General features: G+C 36.8%; 1 protein-coding gene across 14 annotated transcripts in view; it reads left to right on the forward strand.

Annotated features, from left to right (window-relative positions):
- The window catches only part of FRYL (FRY like transcription coactivator), a 175317-nt gene that overhangs the window by 69235 nt on the left and 84426 nt on the right, over nucleotides 1–21656 (forward strand). For all 14 annotated transcript variants that reach the window (XM_042808023.1, XM_042808021.1, XM_042808022.1 and 11 more), the window contains 8 exons: nucleotides 697–896; nucleotides 7346–7399; nucleotides 14420–14559; nucleotides 15015–15111; nucleotides 17484–17563; nucleotides 18039–18119; nucleotides 18567–18735; nucleotides 19769–19861. In XM_042808023.1, the coding sequence (XP_042663957.1) occupies nucleotides 777–896; nucleotides 7346–7399; nucleotides 14420–14559; nucleotides 15015–15111; nucleotides 17484–17563; nucleotides 18039–18119; nucleotides 18567–18735; nucleotides 19769–19861 (834 nt within the window). In that variant the 5' untranslated portion in view covers nucleotides 697–776. The remainder of the gene's footprint in view (nucleotides 1–696; nucleotides 897–7345; nucleotides 7400–14419; nucleotides 14560–15014; nucleotides 15112–17483; nucleotides 17564–18038; nucleotides 18120–18566; nucleotides 18736–19768; nucleotides 19862–21656) is intronic.

The following is a 21656-nucleotide window of genomic DNA, read 5'->3' on the forward strand; positions in this document are numbered from 1 at the left end:
ATCCTCAGAGAGGGAGACTAAATATATCCAGTGTTATTTATATTGATTGATTAATTATTATTTCTGATAAGGATCAAGTCTTCCAGATACGTGACTTGAGAATGGAGAAGAATAGTTAGCATGACATTTCTAGAAAGGGTTTGTGTTCTTGTTAGGAAAATAAGCTTACTAACAAAAAGTGCCAGGAGGGGCCAAGGAAATACTTCTCTTGAAAATACTTGGACACCAATTAGAAACTTGAACTTCATGGACAATTTATAAAAATTGAATTAAGCAGATGCCTCTCACAGTATAGGGTGATAACCCTTTTACATTGAACCTTTTAATTTTTAGTCATACTTGAATAAAGATATGAGATATTAAAAGCTGTAATCTTTATCATATTCCTCATACAGTTGTATTCAGAACTGGGTGGTTCACACAGCAAAAGACAGTTTTGCATTTTATCAATAAGAAAAATTAGCTACATAGCAAAGTTCTGTGCAACCTAGAGTAGAATTTCCTACCTAATTTAAAAAACCTCATTCTGTTGGATGTTATAGCTAGTTATTTCCTCCTTCTGGTTTACAGAATTTACTGTGTGAATATGGCTGTGTGGTGGATGGGAAAGTAAATAAGTGACAGGTGCTGTGTTAGAAGCTCTACTTTATAGCTCTTTGTTTTTCTTTTTTTTTTTTTTTTTTTTTTTTCCTATAGCCTCCACACCACCCAGCAGAGTAAATAAGCGCAGAGTTTCTCCAAGTGTTGTTTCCACCTGGGAAAAGAGAGGCATCATCATGTCTAACATTACTATTGATCCAGATGTCAAACCTGGGGAGTATGTCATCAAAAGCCTCTTTGCTGAATTTGCTGTTCAAGCTGAAAAGAAAATTGAAGTCGTAATGGCTGAACCTTTGGTGAGTCCTTTTTTTTTTTTTTTTTTCATGGTATCCCTTCAAATGGTCCTGATTGTCTTCTAAAATAGGCTGATTTACCATTTATATGGTTACTGAAAAAAACCCCAAACATCCCCAGATATTGTTGACTTTTCAAAGGGATTACTGCAAGAATAAATATCCTTCTGCAAGCAGGGTTGCTACCTGAATTATATATTATTGACTGCTGTTAAAATTGTTACGTAGTGGTTACTGGAAACAAGACCTCTTAGTATTTGTAAGTTATGTAAAGTTACAAAAGGAAATAGTGACAACAAAAGATTCTCTTTTATTAACACTGCAAAGTGTGTTTCCTGTTGCTGTTGCTTTGAAATAATACTTTGACAATATACTTTCAAGAAAATATGCATCTGGTTTGTTTCCCAAAGTAATGAGACTGGCACCTGGAAGAATACAGTAGTCAGCATATATTGCAGATTAGGCAAAATGTAAAATTCTGTTGGTGATCCAGAGCACATGATCTTGAAATAAATTATTTTTTTAAAAAACTTGAAAATTTCTGGGGGGAAAAAAAAAGGCTTTTTTAAGTTGGAAATTTGTTAAGGAGGTGAGACGCTGCAGCTTGCAGAAGGCCTCTGTTTGCCACTGGTGCTTGCAAAAATGTTCAGGTGCAGAAGTGCACATGTGAGCACTTGAGCCCTAGTTTTGAAAATTTAGGAAAAAATGTTGCTAAGAAGCAATCTAAAAGAACAGAAAAATGGGGCTAAACATGTTTTGTAGTGTCGCTGGATAGAATCATCTTCAGCTGAAACCATTAGCAGATCAAAGGCTGAGGAAAATGAAACATTTCTTTACACTCTCTTAAGTATACATTATATATATATATGTGTGTGTGTGTGTGTACCAGGCAAGCCTACAATTAAAACTTAACTTGTCTGTTTCCTTATAGACATCCAAAAGAGTCATTCAGGAGGGTTTGATAAGAAAGCACACAGAATCTTTGCGGGAAAAGGGGCACACAGATGGTGATGGGTGCATGGCTAAGAAATGAGCTGAGAGCTCCGGGGGCGTTGATGCTGTGGGGGGAAGAGCAGATAGCTCCACTCAGGGGGGCCGGGGGCCTGCTGCTGCCAGCGCTGCTCCCTCGGCCGCTTCTCCCTTCATCGGCCGAGCACGCGGCGAGGGTAGAGCTTGCCCAGGATGTCACAGACTGGCTGCAGTTCGGATGAGCTGAAGAGGGTTTTTCCTATAGGCACCGCTAGTTTGGAGTTAAATCTCCTAACCGAATACTGGTAGCAAGGTAAATAGAATAGCCCTGGAGGCCCACTTGTGCTGCAAAACTTGTCCCTAGACCAGATTAAATAAAACCTCTGACAACAATCCTGGGCTGTGTCTCCCTGCCACACTGTTGACTGTTGATTAAACAAATGTTTTTAAATCTGTTAATCATACAAAATCAAAACATCTCACCAGATTAAAAATCAGAAAACCCGTGGAACTAATGAAATAACATACTTCTCAAAGAAGAGTCATTCCCAGATCTCGTTGGGTGGTTTTATGATGAAGTCCACCTTAATCAGGATCTTTCATTAATAAGATTCTGAAATTTGTGTTTTGTGTGTATACAGTATGTATAAAATTCTTTGGGATAAAATAAGAAATTATAAGTATTACTAGAGTAATATATATTTGCGAAGGTCTTTAGCAGTTCTCTCTGGGTTCATTTGCCAAGTTGAATTCCGTTAAACAAAATATTTTTTAATGCAATCAAATATAAATTTACACATATAGCCATCATTCCTTATTTTGTATTGGTGGAAAGGAAGGACTGTTACAGAAAACCAGCAATTTAAGGGGTGCCAAAAGCTGTAGAAAAGTGGAAAAACCTGGACCTTTGTAACACAAGGAGGTAGAAGGAAATCCTTAAGTATTTCAATGAAAAGTGGTTTTATTTTTGTATGTAGTATTTGATATAAATACTGAATATTCAGTTCTCGTGTATGACATTTAAAATGAAAGATAAAAGGCTGAAAGGGCACTGGAAAGGCACTGGCTGAGATTGGAGAAAAGGCTTTAATGGAAGAAAGGAAGGCCTTTTATCATTTTAGCGTGATTTGATTTTGTGGGATGACTTGGCTACAAATAATAATGTGGAGAATATATATAGTGTTACATAAATCTTTAATGCATTAGATGAAGCTAGGCTGTTGGATAAAGCTGTTTGAAAGAATTTGGAGACAGGCCAGTTCAAGTTAGGAGCTAGACACTTTTTAAAACTTGAAGATGAACATGCAGTACGGGAGCAAAAATTAATTAAAAAATAATAATAATTTTTTAAAAGTGACTTCAGATCAAGACAGGACCTGGGGGTGAGGGAACAGTACCATTTTGAGTAGATGTATGGGTTTCATTTGGAAGTAACTGACTTGTGATTTTTAAAAGTAACAATGTTTTTTCTGCCCGTGAATTTACTTAAAATACTCAGTGAGTAACAAAGTAGTTTTCTTTCACTGATTTAATTAAGAGTTCTCTGCTTGCAAAATTTTAATACCACAGAGTTTCCAGAGTTATAGAAAGAGATTATCAGCAAATGCTTAAAATAAATGATTAAAGTAGCAAGTGTAACCACAGGAAGGAAGATCATCCTTTACTGAGTAAATTAAATTTAAAAACTGTAAAAAAAAAATCTATTTTTCTATGTCTTTTGTAGTAGTATATAAAGGAAAAGTGGCTCAGACACAGTTTATTGTAGCTTAAAACACTCTTCCTCGGCTGAGCCAAGGATGACTGTGAGGCATGATACCAGCCTTCCCCAAATGTGAAACAAGCTATCCCAGTGCAAAAGATTAGTGACAAATTCAGTTACTTTGTATTTTGTCAGACTGCATGTCAATACAGGTGGTTAGAATTTAAGCAGAGAATTTAACATGGTGCCACAAAGTTGTTCAGGAGGTAAGCTGCTAACTTAGTAAATTTCAGTCTCATGCTTAAGTCAAAACTAGCACGAGTATTTAAGGCTGTTGCCAACGCTAGCGATTTTATTTCATCCTGGAGATGCTGAATATTGTTCCGGCTAGCACTGCATGCTTTGCAAGTCTTGCCTAGGTGCTTTCAAAAGCTTGCCCGGAGTCTGCAAGGTGTAGCACAGGGCATCTCTTCAGGGCGGTGTTTCCCGTACTGGGCTCTGGTGCCGGGGCAGGGCTGCGGGCGCTCGGGCTGTGGGAGGCGAGGCAGCACCACGCACCCGCTTTCTTACTTAGGGCTTGGAGGGCAGAAACGAGGGCACTAGGTTTTTTTGTGCTCACCTGAGCCACCCTGCTGAGGTGTGCTGGCCACCAGAGGCCGGTGAATGCTGGAGAGAGGCCAACGGGTGGGACCTTTTTCCCGGGGCGCAGTTGTTTGCACAGCACATGCCCTCCTGTCTACATCCTGATCTCTGCTGCCTGCCATATGTTGACATTTCTGCTTTACACAATGGATGCAAACTAGTCTTTAGTTAATTCAGTAGTGGTGGTGTGGTTTGTCTTTTTTTTTTTTTTTTTTGTTTCGTTTTGTTTTTTTTTCAGTTCACTTGTAAAAGATAAATGTAGACCTATTATTTCCATCTGTCACTGAACTTCAGGAAGCCAGGAAAATAAATCTTAAATTATTAATTCAGTGAAAGTTTCCAGACCTTTACTTTATGCTGTTGGATAGATTTTTGTAAGTCATGTGAGATGACTGGGGCCATGACAAAGCAGAGTTAGAAGAAGATATTGAAAGAAAATAAATTTTAAAGCCATACAAGTCATTCAGAGGTCCCGATAAACCTATGACTGGGTTACAGAGTATTATTTGGTTATGTCACATTTGTTTGATCAGTGTTACATTAACTACAGTGATATTTACCTTTTAGTAGTTAACATCTTTAATGTTGAGGAAAAATAATAGAGGGGATTATGAACTTGTAATGTCTTCATTCGTTCTGATAGTAAAAATCTGAAATGTTACATCAACATTTGATGTACAGTTCTCAATTAATACAGAATGTGGGGGACAAAAGCCAACCTTTCAGAACTACCTTAAAAGTAGTTTGCTCTCTATTGACATATGGGTCTCAACTTTTTTGTCTAAAGACTTACAGATTATTTCACTTCTCTTTGATTTGTTATCATTCTTTTATTTAGCTATTTCTAGTTTTAGACACATGCAATGGGTATGATAAACCCAATGTTTGTTCACCTGTATAATGGTTTTGTAGTACCATGATGGAAACATGGCATGCTGAGGCATTGTATCATAAGGAGACTTAAGAAACCTGACTTCTACCATCTTCTTACAGGAAAGTCACTTCTCTATCTTCTTGGGAAATAATTTTCTAGTTATTTTCCTTCAGCTTATTTAACAATATACGATGTTTATGTAGGGTGGAACATTTTTCGTGTTTCTGCTTTATAGATAAGATGGCAATTATTTGTGCAGTGTATGTAAAAGAATAGTACAGATAACACGAATTGACCGCCAGTAGACATTTCCTTATTAAAAAAAAAGGGAGGGAGGAATTCTAGTTAAAAGTGAATTCTGATTTGCAAGTGCTCTCTGGAGCATTATATGAATTTGTAAGATTCAAAAAAGTGTTTATTTGCCAGTATCTGAAACCTTTTTGTCCTTGATTTTGAATACACAGTGGAATAAAATCGGCTAATACATCAACTGATGAACAAATAAAACTATTTCACAATATTAAATGCATTTTTCTGAAACCACCTTCTTTTAAAAAATATTTTTTTTTATTTAGACACACTGGAAGTATACATAAATGACAGTGTTTTCTTATACAATTAAGTGGATTTCTTTGGATTATAGAAGTGAAAATTGTCTTACTTGTGAATTAGTACCTATATTATTTCAAGTTATACTTTCAGAGTAGTCAAATGCTTTTTGCCTGGGCAACACTGAATTCAAGTTTTCAGAGGTTGTAATTGTTGCCAGAGATTGTGTCCTTTTGAACACCAAATGCAGCTGCATTCATAGCAGAAAATGACATAAATTTTCTCATATTTTCAAAATTTTGATTAGGACAAGTGAAAATAAACTGCCACTTTGAATCTTGGACTTGGTACATGCAATCCCAGTTTGTACCTGTTTAACATACAGCCTGACTGTTGCAGCCGTTTAGGTGTTAAATGCCAAGCAATATTGACTTTTAACATTTTTGTCAACAGTGTGACAGCATGGGTGTTTTCTCTCCCTGAACTACTGAGCAGTTATTTTGTGTTAACTGAGGCACAACCTGTTGAGAGAAGCACTGACTATCAGTATTGCAGACACTGTCTTTTGCATCCCAGACCAGGAAAGTCAACAGCTTTTTCAGTTTACTGCTTGATTTAACTTGCTCCATTAAAGCTCTTTGTTTGCTTATTGCAATCTAATGTGAGCTATTGACTCATTAACTTGAGTACTTTTTCTGCTTTCCTTGTCAAAGATAACATTTTCTATTCAGTTATAATAAAATGAAAAGTAGTTTAAAATTTCTTTAAGTAGCAAGAAATGCTCATCACATCTTTTTATATCTTCCTGCTTTGTAGTATGCCCTTAAAGCTGTCACTGTGGCACTTGGCTTACTGTAAATCATTGACCCTCAGAGCCAGTACCTGGGACTTAGTGTGGGCTTTTTGGTTTGGTTTGGTTTTTGCTTTTTTTTCCTCCTCCCCCCCCCTTCTTTTTTTACTTTCCAGGATAGCTTATCAAGACAGTATAAAAGTTGTATTTCTTGTAACTGTAGAATTTGGTACTGTCCACTGTGACTACTAAGAATTACTATTACAGTTCATGAGTGTTTTGTTTTCTTAATACTTTAATTCTCACCAAATTATTTTGTCAGGAATATAATTTTATTTTCATTTTAACAGAGCAGTGTGTCTTATGGTACTGGTAGGAATGAAATAATGTAATAATTAAATTCTACTAATATTGCATTTTTTCTGGACCTTACAAAGTTATTTCAAATGTAAAGCAAGTTGTTACTGGCATTCTCCTTTTCCTGGACTAGGTTTTCTAGCTATTTTTCATTGCAGTTCACAGAGAGCACAGATTGGAAATGCATTGAACAGTTGTCTCTGCCTTTGTGAAGGCATTTCAAAATTTATTCTTGTAGCTTACAGTAACTGCCTTATATGAACATGAATATGCTTGTTAATTCAGATGGGAATGGCTTTCCTTCTAAGTTACACTTGGCGCCTGCCACCAGCTATCTCTGAGCACACTGCCGTAGGCCCTGCTGTTTGGGAGAGGTGCCTGGTATTTTCTGTTTGTCAGTCTTTAACATTATTAGTATTAAGCTACCAAATTATTTTAGATCTGTATTCTTCTATTTTGTGAATACACTCCACATCTTCAGAAATGGTTCATTGTTTGTTCTGAAGGAATTTGTCTTTGATAACAGTAAATTGCATTGTGAAATTGATGTTTCTTTTCATTTTTTTTTACAGGAAAAGCTCTTGTCCAGATCTCTTCAGAGAGGTGAAGATCTTCAGTTTGATCAGGTAGGAATATGATAGTAAGAAACTACTAGAATAGATTAATTATTTGAAAGTAACAGTGAGAGCTGCTGGAGGAAAGATGCTGAAATTTGGTAGCGGACAAAAAGACTTCATTTATTTCTATTCATGTTAACAGGCTTTGTGTAACCTCAGCCTAGATCACTTATTGTTTCAGTGATTGGGTTTCTGCTTTTATAAGCAAACAGTGTTAATTTCAGTAACATGGCTTTCACTGAGGGCTTTTTGATTCTGTTGCAGAAGTCATAAGGTAGTTTCAAAATGTTACTTTGTCCTTTACTGAGTATATAGTTGCACTGTGAACCTATTCTGTTTCACTTACTGTAAGTGAACAGTGCCTGCAATAACTGTCTGCTCAATTTATTCATGTTTGTATTTCTAATTCTTTTATAGTATAGGCATGGTTTTATCTCATAACTAATTTCTTCAGATAGAGAAACAGCATTTGCATGAAGGCCCATTAATTGCCTGTTCCTGTTCTTAACTGTTAATGAATAGCATCTTACTGTATGATGTTTAGTGTCTGTCCATATCTTCTGTAACTGGATTTCTGTTTCATACTATCCATTATTTCTCAGATATAGATATTAGACATTGCAGTGATATCTGTGGACCTGCCTCTACTTTTCAGTTAATAGCCATCCATGCCCTTTTTCCCTCCTCCCAAAGGAGGGAAATTTTCTTTTCAAAGAAAACCAAAACCAACACCAAAACCCTCACATAGCCTTTTAATGTTTTCTAATCTAACCTGCTGTAAGACCGTTATCTCCTAAATGAAAGTTTACTTTATAAGCAAGGAAAATGGGTGAGGAGACATAGGGCATAAACTCTTCGGTAACTACAGTATTTTGTTTTAAAGCTGACCAAAATCATAGAATCATAGGATGCTTTGGATTGAAAGGGACTGTCATGGTTTGAGCCCAGAGGCAACTGAGCATCAGGCAGCCGTTCACTCACCCTTTCCCCCTCAGGACTGGGAAGGAGAAAATAAAGCAAAAGTCTCAGGAATCCAGATAAGGACAGGGAGGGACGATTCACTCGTTATGGTCATGGGCAAAAGACAGACTAGTTTGCTTGTTAGGGGAAGAAAAAAGAACATAAATTTAATTTGAACACTAGCAACAACAGTACTTAATAGACAGAGTAGGACAATGAGAAGCATTACCACATCTTGAAAACACCTCCCCCCAGCTGTCCCTTCTTCCCAGGCCCAGCTTTCCTCCCGATCTCTCTGCCTCCTCCCCCAGTGGCGCAGGGGGCAGCGGATGGGGGTTACAGTCAGCTCACCACTTCTTCTCCCTTGGTAGGTGGGGAGGAACACCGTACATTCCTCCCCTGCTCCACGTGGCTCCTCTCTCACTGCAGACAGTTCTCCATGAACCTTCTCCAGTGTGAGTCCTCCCCACGGGATGCAGCTGTTCCCACACTGACCCAGCGTGGGTCACCCCTGCATGTTGTGGCGTACCTCCCTGCCTTCCTTCTCATTCCTTCCACTTACGTCAGTGTTCACAGAGGTGTCCTCCTCCCAAGTCCCAACCCCCTCCCAGGTTCTCCTTCTTAAATATGTTATTGCAGAGGCACAGCCACCATCACTAATTGGTTCTCCCTTGGCCAGGGGTGGGTCTGACTTGGAGCCAGGGGAGCTTCGAGAAGCTCCTCACAAGGGCTCACCACTGTAGCTCCCTCCCCTGCTACCAAAAACCCTGCCACACAAACCCAACAGGGACCTTAAAGATCATCTGGTTCTTCTAGCTAAATAATATGCGTGATAGGGATGATCTAAGGAAATCTATGAATCAGTAATAGTACTAATTTTTCTACTAGCTCTGGCCTCCCCTCCTACTGCCACATTTTTTTTTCAGTTAAGGATGTTTTTTATGAATCGCTAGTAGTCATGTATTAAATTACATATAGGTTCTAAAAATATGCTGAGTGAAGAAAGGTAAAAAATACAGCATGTAACTTTTGAAATCTGGTAATATAGAAATAAACTAGTTTTCATGAAAATGTAATACTTTTAAAATAATTCGTTTTGATTTTGTGTGTATATGTGTGTGTATGTGTGTAAGTTCTTACTTATTTGTTTTGTTATTTGTAATCTACTTGGGGTTCACTGAGATCTGAATTTTAATGGTACTTTAGAGAGTCAGAGCAGACTGACTCCCTTGTGGAGCTAGGGAATTTTGAACATTGTTTGGCAAAAGGAATTAAGATTTTTTTCTCTCAGTTCATTGCTGAATGTATGAAGCCCATATGAAGATCAATTCTCCATCAGTGCAGAAGATTGCAGAGTAAAAAGAGATTGGCGAAGTATGGGTGAGAGGAGGATCCAGAGTGCACAGCCACAGCATTCAGCAGGGAAGCTAGAGCTGTTGTTGGGCCAACCTCATTCACCCAGAGATCTTTACAGAGTTAGGAATTCGAGTCTAAAAAGTGGCTTTAGCTGCACTGATATGGTGTCTGAGCTAGTAAGTGTACTTTATGAATAAAAAGAGCGTGATTGAAACCCAAGAGGGACTCTGAGAGTAAGAAGGTATCTAGTTAACACTCATTCTCTCAGCTCAGTAAGAGATGAGAAAAGGAAGGAGGAGGAAGGCATGTAGTGTTGCCTGTCCCTATCATGAAAAAGTAAAATAGGTGTTTATTGGGATTATAAGTTGTTTCTCTTGGAAGCATAACCAGACCAAGAGGGCTGCTATTAGATCTCAGTGTGCAAAATCAGTAGTTTTTTATTTTCAAACAGTACAATTCTTTTAGTTGTCATTGAGGTTTTAATTGGAACAAAAATGTAGATTTAGCTAAAAGAGATGAAACTTTGGAAAATGAGAAGGAAATTATGTTGATACACTTCTAAACTGTTAAAAAATGTAGCATTTTAGTACCAGTGCTTTCCCTTTATGATTCCCAGTGCATCAAGAAGCTACCGGAGAGGAATTTTTTTATAGAGCATATATTGCATTTCTTAAAATATTTTTGCTTGTACAGCTTGAAACTGAAATAGCTTGTATTTTTCTTCTTTTGTTTGTTGTAGGAATCAGACTTGGCAATTTCCTACTCTTGTCCTAAGACACCAAAACTTCATGATCACGCAGAAGCGTATCTTGGCCATCTCAGTGACTGAAAGCAAATGTGTCTCTGGGGTTCAGGCCTGTTCATGATTAGTGTCGTGGTTTGAGCCTGGTCGGCAGCCAACCACCCTGCAGCCGATCACCCACCCTTCCCCCCCCACACCTGGGAACGGGGGAGGGAATTGGAGGGGTAAAGGGAGACTCGCAGGCTGAGATAGGAACAGTTTAATAATGGTAATAAAATGAAAACAATGACAGCAATAGAAAATATAAACAGGCAATGCACAATATAATTGCTCGCCACCCGCTGACCGATACCCAGCCCGTTCCCAGCTAGCCATCCCAAAATACCAAGATCCCGCAATCTCAATCCCAGAAGCGAGAGAGTGAGAGAGAAGAGAGAGAGAGACCCTTCCCAACCGCCCCTCCTCTATATAGTGAGCATGACGTTCCATGATATGGAATATTTCACTGGCCAGTTAGGGTCAGGTGCTCTGTCCATGCTCCCTCCCTGCTCCCTGTGCCCTGGCGCACGGGCAGAACATGAGGAGTCGGAGAGTCCTTGAAGTCTCGGTAGCAGCTGAAAACATCAGTGTGCTATCAGCATTCTTCCCATACCAAACCCAATGCTGAATCTAAAACACAGCACTCATCTAGTCCCTGAAAAGGAATATTAACTCTATTTCAGCCCAAACCAGGACAATTAGGCACAGCTTGAGCAATGTTTTCAGGATCAGGATTCTGGCCATAGCTGGAATTTGGACTCTAGCATCTTAGTATAATTTTGCTTCTCTCTCTTTCTCCTTACCTCTCAACGTACTGTTGGGCATGTTAAGTGCAGCAATTAGCAATATGTTATGGCTTTTAAGACTGGAGCACACTTTGCTGTTTCATTCTGAGGAATGTAAGTGTGTGTCATGATGACTAGTGCAGCCCCATCCTCTTGGGCATGACATGGTCTCTTTTTGTCTGGATTGCTGCTTGCAACCTAGGAATAATTTAATTCTAAAAGGGTTTTCTTTATATAAAGATGATCTTGAATTACCTATCCAAGCAGTAAGGTAATTATTTTAAATAAAATGAGTAAGCACATAGCTCACGTTCTGCTTAGCGGCTATATAATATGAGCAAAGATTTCATCTTCCTGATAATTCCGGTGCCTTTTCATTAGAACGTTGAGGATGCAAAACTTGGCAGGGAATAAATAATGTAAAACTGATTTTTCATTTCAAGAGGAAAATGCTTTATAAAGCCAGCAGTTTCTGGGTTTAGCACTTTACCAATTACAGATTTTTTTTAATGCATGTGATACAGCTTGTTTCTGTGGAAGATGATGTAAGTTGCCAAACTGCTGGAATGTTTATGAATGGTAGTAGTATTAATATACTATGTAAACTTGCAAGAAAACCTAAGGAAAAAGTTTAGTAAAGCTTTATATGCAGTTTTCTTCTTTTTCTTCTACTAATAAACCCATCATTTCAGAAGGACAGCAGAGTAGAATTGCTTTGTGGTATCATTTTACACTGACAGCACAGGGTAACTTAAGTGTTCGCTTAATCTGTTCCTGTCCTGTTGTGTGTGTAGTTGCTGTACGAATATAGCTATGTGCAACATATTAAATGTATCATTATTTTTAGAGAAATGGAAGTTAATGTATTTCCCCAGTGTTTATGTTATTTGAGGTATGGGAATTGACAGTAAATTCTGAAGGCAAAATGCATTTTGGATTGCTGTGGTTGGTGATAGATTCCTTCATCGAGTTTAGCTTTAGCTTGCATTCTAAGGATTACCAGATAAATTGACAATTTTATGCGGAGTCTTATATCTTCAGTTTAGTAACTCATGAGGTGGGTTCATTCTTTCTCCTTTCTGAATCTGCCCTCCCACCCCCCCCAAGTATATTACTGATTTTAACTTGTAATTTCTGCTCATGGCCAGAGTGAGGTCAATAAAGATGTTTGAGTACTCCAAGCTGATGCAAGCAACAGCAACATTTATTGCACATGAAATCTCGGTGTAGATTTTTTGAAGCTTTATCAATACAAATGAGTCTTTCAAGTTCTTTTTTCTGATGCTTCCTCTTACTGAAGGATGATAGTTTTAATAGTAGCCCATAAGTGTCTCAAATTTCCTCATAGTTTTTCTTTTCTCCTCTCCCTCTTCAGAAGTTTTCACTATTTTTTTTTTTCACAAGGAAGTTTGTTAGACCTCTACCACATCCGAAAATTCTCTTGAGCAACATCTTAATTTGTACACGTTCCTTTGATCATGCACTGCTTCATTTGAAATCACAATGTAACTTTAAAGTGGTACAATTGAGCTGATTTTTGCTATTCACTTCTAGAAATCAGATGTATGTTGGTTGACTGACCAGGTATTTGTTTTGTATGGATATTGGTGCACAAGGAAAAGGCTTACAGGTGTCCAAAAGAAGTCATAAAGATTTCAACTTTTATTAGTATAAGTACGAAGGTGTTCTCAAAATTTAGCCTTTCTTCTGAGATGCAAGGCATTATAGCAAACCTACAGAGTATTTCTAGCTCCTCTTTCTTTTCTCCATTAAAAAGGCTTCGTATGGGTTTGTGGTGACTGCAATAACTGCCTTCATCTTTTTGTGCATTTAATTCAACATACATGCCCCTCCTGCAGCAGGCATCTGTAGTTTTTCTATTGAATCCCTTTTTAGTAAGTGTCCTACTGACAGATTATAAGAAAAAACCACCTCATTATTCTAGTAAAAAGTTCTTAATGACACCTAGTTCCTCTTCCAATTGTTTGTATTGCATACTGGGATTTAAAATTTTATGAATTTATAGAATGAGATTATGATTTTACTTATTTTGAGGAAGTTTCTCTGCTTGTTCATGTAATTAGAGGATTTTTCAGAGATTCAAAAATACCACTTAATTATTGTGACTTGAATAGTTGATTGGTTAACAAGCTGAGTATTCAGGTGGTTGAAAGAGATCCTCCTGAGGTTTCCATATGGTTAACCTTCCCCAAACCTGAAAAAACAAGATGCTTCAAATGAGGACAAAGAAATAAAGGCACTGATGATCTTGGTTTTCCTAATAGTGAAATAGGTAAATTATAGCATGCTTCTATTGAAACATCTTATTTGAAAGATGCAAGAGGTAGTTAATACGTGGCATCAATGAGCAACATGGCAACTCTCCTTTTCCAACCAGTGTTTTGGGGATGGGATTGCTCCCTGCTCCCTCTTGGCAGGGAGTTTACAGCTGCTTTATGCTGTCTTTCTCCAGTTATTCTTCTCTGTTGTGTTCTGTTAAAGTTTAAGGAAGCCTAGAGAATTTACATTTCATACTATCTTAAAGTCTTTCTTCTGTAGTGGATTCTGTTGCCACCGTTTCACAGATAAGTTTACAACTCATGGGTTTTCTGAAAGAGAACGGTAGATATGGGAGTTATGCTGAAAGTAAATATAGCTTGAGATCTAGACCAGTCGGATGTATTAAAAGTAGAGTAGAATGTGTAAATGCTTTTATTTTTGCTTGTATAATAACCAAAGAAGCATGTTTTTGAAGATTACATACTTGCTCAGTTTAGGAAGGTTACCTCTTATCTGTCATTTGTAATGTAAAGGTGCATACACTTCAGATATACATATGTTAACATTCAGGGACATCCTAAAATCTCTGCTGTTTTTGCAATGATTTTATATGGGCTATCTGTATAAATTTAGGATTCTGTGATCCCCATTAGCTTCAGAATACTTTTTCTGCTTAAATTTGTCATAATTGTCTCAGTGCATTATATTTACATTAATTGTCCTAGGTGAAAACAATACGTAAAGTTTCTACTTTCTAAAATTATATATGTTTTTTAATATTAAAAAACAATTTGAAGGAATTATTATAATTCTAGGATTTTTGGACTGCTTTATCATGCTAAACTATTTTTCTTACTTTTTTTTCAGTTGATAAGCTCTATGAGCTCAGTAGCAGAGCACTGTCTCCCTTCCTTGTTACGCACCTTGTTTGACTGGTACAGGCGTCAAAATGGAACAGAAGATGAGTCTTATGAATACAGACCTCGATCTAGCACAAAATCAAAGGGGTAAGAGTTTTCCTTGCAAAAGTGTGTTTGATTGTTGTGTGCTTTCTTGTAAGAAAATGTGTGCTTTGTACTTTTTGACAAGTATTTTGTATTTGGACGTGTCACTACCTCAATCTGTGTAGAAAGAGCATGGGCTTCCTTGAGATGGTATATTTAACTCACATAAATTATATGCACAGAGTAACTTAATGGTTTTGGGGTTGATATACAGAAGGAAGTTGGACACTGATAATTTCCAGCTAGTTTGTCCCTTTTTGAATTGTTTTGGTTGTTGGCAGGTCCTTTCAGGAGTGGGCAAGATGCTGGTGCTGCACCAAACCACAAAGTATTTCCAACCATCCATTTTTTATATACGCCTGCAACGATGATTGCAGGAAAGACCTATATAGCCCTTCTCTGCAATATTTATGTTCAGTCTTGTGTATGATACATGTGTTCTTACTTTCTTATTTTAGGGATGACCAACAACGTGAAAGAGATTATCTACTTGAAAGGAGGGACTTAGCTGTAGATTTCATTTTTTGTTTAGTTTTAATAGAGGTTCTAAAACAGGTAAGTTCTTTTCCTTTGGCAGACTTCTCTTAATCTTTTGCTTTTAATGTCAGTTTTGATAATCTTCAAATTTTTGCATTAAAAACTGAAGCATATATATGATGAGCAAGGCTGTAATTATACCTTCAGTTGCATAAAGCCTTTGGCCTCTCCTTGTCTTTTCTTTATGTGCCTGCATTATCTCAGTTCACACTAAGGATCCACTAAGTCAAAGCTGCTGATGTACTGCGAAAAGCAAAACTGTAAAAAATAACATTTTATTTGTGTTCAGTATCTTTTGTCTGCTTAAACATCTTTGAAATACAATGTGAAATCATTGAATGACAAGATTAAATGGCACATTTAAAAAAAAAAAAACTAGAAATGGTATGTAATTTTGCTTGGCCTTACAGTATAGTGCTAGATGATGTCACACAATTTCTGTTAATATAAAATTATCATTGGTGTATGGACAAGAGGATAGAGTTTGGCTTCAAGTAGTAGCATTTTTTTCTCACATTTTTTGAGAGGAGAAAAGGATTATTGTAAGAAATGGTTTGAAACATGAAGCAGACAAGCAAATTTCATGTTTCAAATATTTAAGTAGTTTGTGTCTCTTACATATATGTACATGAAAATTAAATGGCTGTCTGTACTAAGTAAAGCAAGGACTATGGTCCAGTTTGCAAATAATTTGTAGGAGATTTCTGTTTATGTGGTTTTGTATGGCACGTTTATGATAGAGGAAAAAAATAACAGTAAAACAAAAGAGCTGCCTATCCTTCTCTGATGAATCATCCAAAATGATATTCCTATACTGCAGGAACAGAGATTCAGAGAACGGTGTTAAAAGCATCAAACTCTTATGTGTTTGTGTTTTACAGAAAATCTTTAGTTCATGCTCTCTCACTACCTAAATTTTCTATCAGTGTGAAAGAAAAGGGAAATGGAATAGGTTGTTTAGGATTACAGGTTGAGTAGAGTATGCTTTGCCAGTGATTCAGATGTCAGGAGGGATGCCAAAGTTTTGGTCTTGAAGAGAGTCTGTGGTGACTCCTGTAATGCTTGGGGAGCCTCTCACACTTGTACTCCAGACAAGATAGGTGTTTTTCTGATAAGGATATTTTCCTCTGCTAAAGACCTTCAGTGGGCCACTGAACATAGATACACCACTCAAGAGAATCCTTCAATCAATTTAGTATTAAACATTATCTAAAGGAAGGTTTGTAAGTTCTGCCTGTAATGCGAATCTGCAGTTAGGCAAACAAAGTGCAGAAGGGATGACTTTTTATCAATAAATGTATTTACATGCACATTATGTCCATCTTTGTGTCTTCCTAGGTGCCCTGTCATTGTTTAATGATTAGAAACTGGTTTTAGAGCATACAAAGGGTATGATCCAGCCCTTACTGTAATATGCGCAGAGCAACTGGAGAGAGGGTGACAGACATGACCTATGTAGAAACAAAAATCTTTTGCTTAAATGACTACATACTACTCATTGTATGAATATACATGTGAATAGCCAGTTCCATTAACTGCAAGTTCTTGAACAAATAGCTTTCTTGATGCAGAATAGTATGAAGTTCTAAAGCAGCAAGTGCTTGATTTTCTGTAGACAAGACAGTAATCTTTTCTTCTAATATATTTTAGTGAAAATCTTCATGACTTGTAAGCAGTAAAGTTTAGTAGGGTTACCCTAGTCCCTACCTAAACTGCTTTCAAATTTCAAAGACCTTATGACTTCGTGCTTATATATAGTGCTTTTTTAAAAAGATGATATTTGATTTTTAAGCAAATGTTTTCTTTTAAACCTGAGAAAAGTGATGATGTCAAGGAGAACCTCGCTAAAATATGTCTTCTAATCAATGCTTGGTTTTGGTTTCTCACCAAATCGTTATTATTGCTAGGAAGATTTTTATATGTTTTGACTGCTTTCATCTGCAGAAAGTCTAGAATGGAGATGATCATCTCTTCTGTATTCTTATTTTTCGGTTTTGTTTTCCTTTATATTGAGATGAATTGCATTTTGAGGTTAAATCTGCAATAGTAACACCATACAAGATAAAAAGTGTGGAAAGATGCCTAGTTAACCTAGTCTGATAAATTGTGATGACAAATTTATAATGTTTACATTTTTGTTGTTTATTTCATTATTAATTTAATCTTGAAAAGACAGTATGCAAAATAAGAGAATGTCAGTACAGGTTGTGTAAATGTTCATATATTGCAGAATTAACTTGATATCATATGTCAGCAAAGGATGTGTCCTTTGACACTAGTGCAAGAGATTTCTACAGGGCATCTCACAGTACTGGTTATTTACTTTATAGATACATAGGTGTATATATAAATGTATAGTTACATACATATAAATGATATCTGCATTTCAGATACCTGTTCATCCAGTGCCAGATCCTTTAGTACATGAAGTTCTAAACTTGGCTTTTAAGCACTTTAAACATAAGGAAGGGTAAGTTTCACTTGTGTACTTCAAAGTAATTTGTGTGTATTACCAGCCTGCTTGATTGTTCTGATTGTTTTCCTTTGCCTCACATGTAACGTGTTGGTAATAATATTGTAAACAAACACTGATTGATATCTTTAAGCTGAAAACATATCTTGAAAGAATACAGCTGTGTTCAATATAATGCTGAGTTTATTTTGCCTAGAGTATACAGAATGGTTTTCATAGCCAGCCGGAGTGAGAAAAGTCTGAGTTTGGATAACTATAGTAAACTTCCTATGCAGAATATGTCTCTCAGGTCCACTCGAAGAAACTGTGTCACTTTAAATGCCACCCATGCATTTTATGCTTAACTTTCATTGTTTTTATGGTAATCATCCACCTTGCTATGGAGCAAATTTTTGTTTGTAATTGAGTACATGCTTGGGGTTTTGAAGAACAAAGTTGTATTTAACACCCCTTTTTTTTTATTTCTCTTTAGGTATTCAGGAACCAACACTGGGAATGTGCATATTATTGCAGACTTATATGCAGAAGTGACAGGAGTTCTTGCTCAATCAAAGTAAGTTCAGTCTCTGACTCTTCTCATGTTTGGGGAAAAATCACTCTAGACTTAAAGACTATTTAATATAGCAGGATTTATTAATGACCCCAGTATCTAATCCCTTAAGTGTCAAGTCTAGTCAGGTGTGGTCTGGCTTGTCTGTCTTATGTTCCAGCACAATAAATTTTAACAAGTCAAGAAATAATCTTTAGTACAATATTGAATTGCTTTGCTGTGAACTTGTAGGTGCAGGGAAAGGAGGCCTGGTATCAGTCAATAGTTGTTGTTCAGCTAACAAATATATTCTAATGTGCTCATTGTTATAGGCACTCTTACATACGCTTGTGTTTCTTTTACTGTAGGTGCTGTTATCATTAACAGACTAAAGAAATTGGTTCAGAATTGTAGACATCATATAAAAGTAACTGAGAATGCACATAATTGCTATCTATATCCCTTGTTCAGGTTTCAAGCTGTTAGGAAGAAGTTTGTCACTGAATTAAAGGAACTGCGACAAAAAGAACAGAGTCCTCATGTAGTACAGAGTATAATCAGTTTGATTATGGGAATGAAGTTTTTTCGAGTAAAGATGTATCCTGTGGAGGATTTTGAAGCATCATTTCAGTTCATGCAGGTAAATGACTATTACAGAAAACTGAAATGGTCATAATTTTGATTGTTTAAGTCATGAAGCTCCGATGGTGCTACAATGATCAGTTGCTCACTCTACTTGTGTGTCGTCCTTCATCCTTTTCTGTTTAGTTCATAAGTTCTCAGAGGTATGAATCATTTGTTTCTCTGTGGTTCGTGAGTAACTAGCATAATGAGAACCCATTCTCAACTGTGTCAGTAATGTGGCAAACCATTAATATATGAATTTATTCAAGACTAAATGAAAATGGGTAGCAATCAAACAATTTTTCTTTTTGAAAGCAGTGGATTAAAGAAGAAAATGTTACTTGATACATCTTTTTTTGACAGCTGATATGCCAAGAAGCACTTTTGTTTAAAAAACACCTCAGTTAATTTTCAGAGACTTAAAATCTCCTTGTTTGCTTCTCTTGATTGTGTTGTCCTAATGAATAACTTGCCTATTCCACAATAACTGAAGTTATTGGAACTTGGTCATAAATTTTATTAGAGTCCATTGACATTGATCTCAATCCTGAAAAAATTAAGATACACATAGGTGCTTTAGATTGTGTCCAGAATGGTCAGTTTGTTATAGTGGAGTGTGCAAACATGTATGAATTATTAGAGGTTATTGCTGTAAAATTTTAATTGCATAAAAATAATCTTGAAAATTAAAATTATTGTATAAAAATTTAAAAATATTACTTTATAATAATTTCAATAGAGATAAGCATTAATTTTTAAAACTCCAGAGTAATCTGAGGAAAAATGTGCATAGTTATATTTCAACTATTCCTTATATTCTGGGCGGAAAGTAAATAGCTATTTGGTATTACAAATGTTCTTCCAATTTCTTTTTAATTGCTGGGGAAACAGGTTTTAAAGTTTCTAATGTTTTGCAAAGTTGATATTGTCAAGGAATATATGACTAACTTAAACATACTGCATATTTTAAATTCAAACTACCAATTAATCTGATGCTGCTAGTGGTTTTTATGGCATATTGATATTTGTCTTTCTATTTCTTTACTAAGGAATGTGCTCAGTACTTCCTGGAAGTAAAAGATAAAGATATAAAACATGCACTTGCTGGTTTGTTTGTGGAAATTCTCATCCCTGTGGCTGCTGTAAGTATTTTTTTTCTCATTGCTAAAATTGCTTTCATTAATCTCACAATATTACATTTTTACAGATTCAGAAAGACTATGAAGTAAATTATAAGCATCTACATAATCTTTTAAAGGGAAATGTATCAGCGTGATTCATGTATTAGCTAGTTTCCAATATTTTTTCAGAACTTCTTAAAATTGTCTATTTTCTAGACCCTTTTATCACTACAGCACTCTGTAATCTCATACTTGCTCTGAAAATTTGAAATTTCCTTGGTTTGATATTTGTTCACTCAGGGTCCCACTGACTTTTAAGTTAAGTTCTTTCTGTGTAACATTTTTAGAGTCTGATAGGGACAGTGTGAACTCCTATTCAAGAAGGAAGAATGTAGATTTTGGCTAATTAAATAAAAATTCTTCATAGAGGTGAGCATCTGCCAGATGTAATCCTTCAAGTGGAAGAGCAGTCAATCATATCCCATATGTGTTTTAAATATAAAACCAGAAATTTTACTCAGCAGCCATGAAACAAGAAGAAAAAACTCAATATCGTCACAGTGTTGGATATACAGTGCCTGTAATGCTGCTTGTGAGAGCTCTTTCGGTCAGGACGGGTTCTCCGCCGTCCTCCTGGGCCACTTCGCTTGGTTGTGTAAAGCTCGGTCGACACTTTAATGGGAGGTTACAGCAGCTCAGTACATTTCAAGTTGACTGTTTACCACAGCTCAAAAAGTTTAATCAGAGTAGATGGATACTTGCTGTGATAGTTATCTAAAATGATAGTTGTATGAGCAAATGCTAGACCACAGTGTGTTCGTCATGCTGTCCCAAAAACCAGCAGGTCATGGCTCCACGTTGTGACTGATTATAGAGGCATATCTTGCTGTATATGGAGGACTGGGACATGTAGATCCTGCTTTCTGGAATGGGATCTACAAAGACTAGCATGCCAGGAGGGGATCCCATCTAAAGAAGCTTGTAGGGAAAGAAAGATAAATCTCTCTGAACTCTGCGTCCTCTTTCAAATGGTCTGCCTTGCCCTGAGCCGTGGGGAAATGCTTCTGTCTCTTCACTGGTCTCAACCTTGGCTTTGTTTTTTTTGTTTGTTTTTTTTTTTTTTTTTAATTAGGAAGGAGACAATCTTTCTTCAGGCATGACCACAAAGAGGTGGTGTCGCTAGTAGCTGTTTATTGACCAAAGTCTTGATCTTACCTGGTCATACTTATACTCTTCTCGAGAAGAATTTCTTGTCCCGTTAAAAAGTGAATGCAGTTGTTTTCAATTCCATAGTTGTTCAGCAGTTGGCGTGGGGGTGCGTAGTCAAAGTATTTAGCATTTAGGCAAAGATGAATATTGGTTTGCAAAATCATACTTTAAATACAGTGAAAACTGCACGTACAGTAATGAGACAGAAGCAGCATTTGGGAATTGGGACTGTTTGTTGGTAACCACGTACGCACGCACACCGGCTGTGCAGAGTGTGTGTTGTTCTGTGGATTGCTTCCTACAAGCATAGCCTGAGTCAGCGCTTTAAATGCTTGGTGAGGGAGGCTTGATCTTTCCTTCTGACTCATTGAGTCTCTGATCGCTTCATACAAATGGAGCTTCTTGAATAGAAGGGGAGAGCCCCATCCCAGATTGAGATGCAGTTGAGAGGGTTAGTCATTCTCTTGGAAGATGTGAGATACAAGTTTGAATCTTTTTGAAGCTGATGAAGGAACTGAACCTAGATTTTTCTGTATCTTGGATACAGAAAATTGCTTAAGTGAGGAAGCTCTTGGGTTATGGCGCTGTGACTTCTTTGTTGTCATTC

Source organism: Tyto alba, unplaced genomic scaffold (genome assembly GCF_018691265.1).
Source record: "Tyto alba isolate M040663 unplaced genomic scaffold, T.alba_DEE_v4.0 Super-Scaffold_6, whole genome shotgun sequence".
NCBI lineage: Eukaryota > Metazoa > Chordata > Aves > Strigiformes > Tytonidae > Tyto > Tyto alba.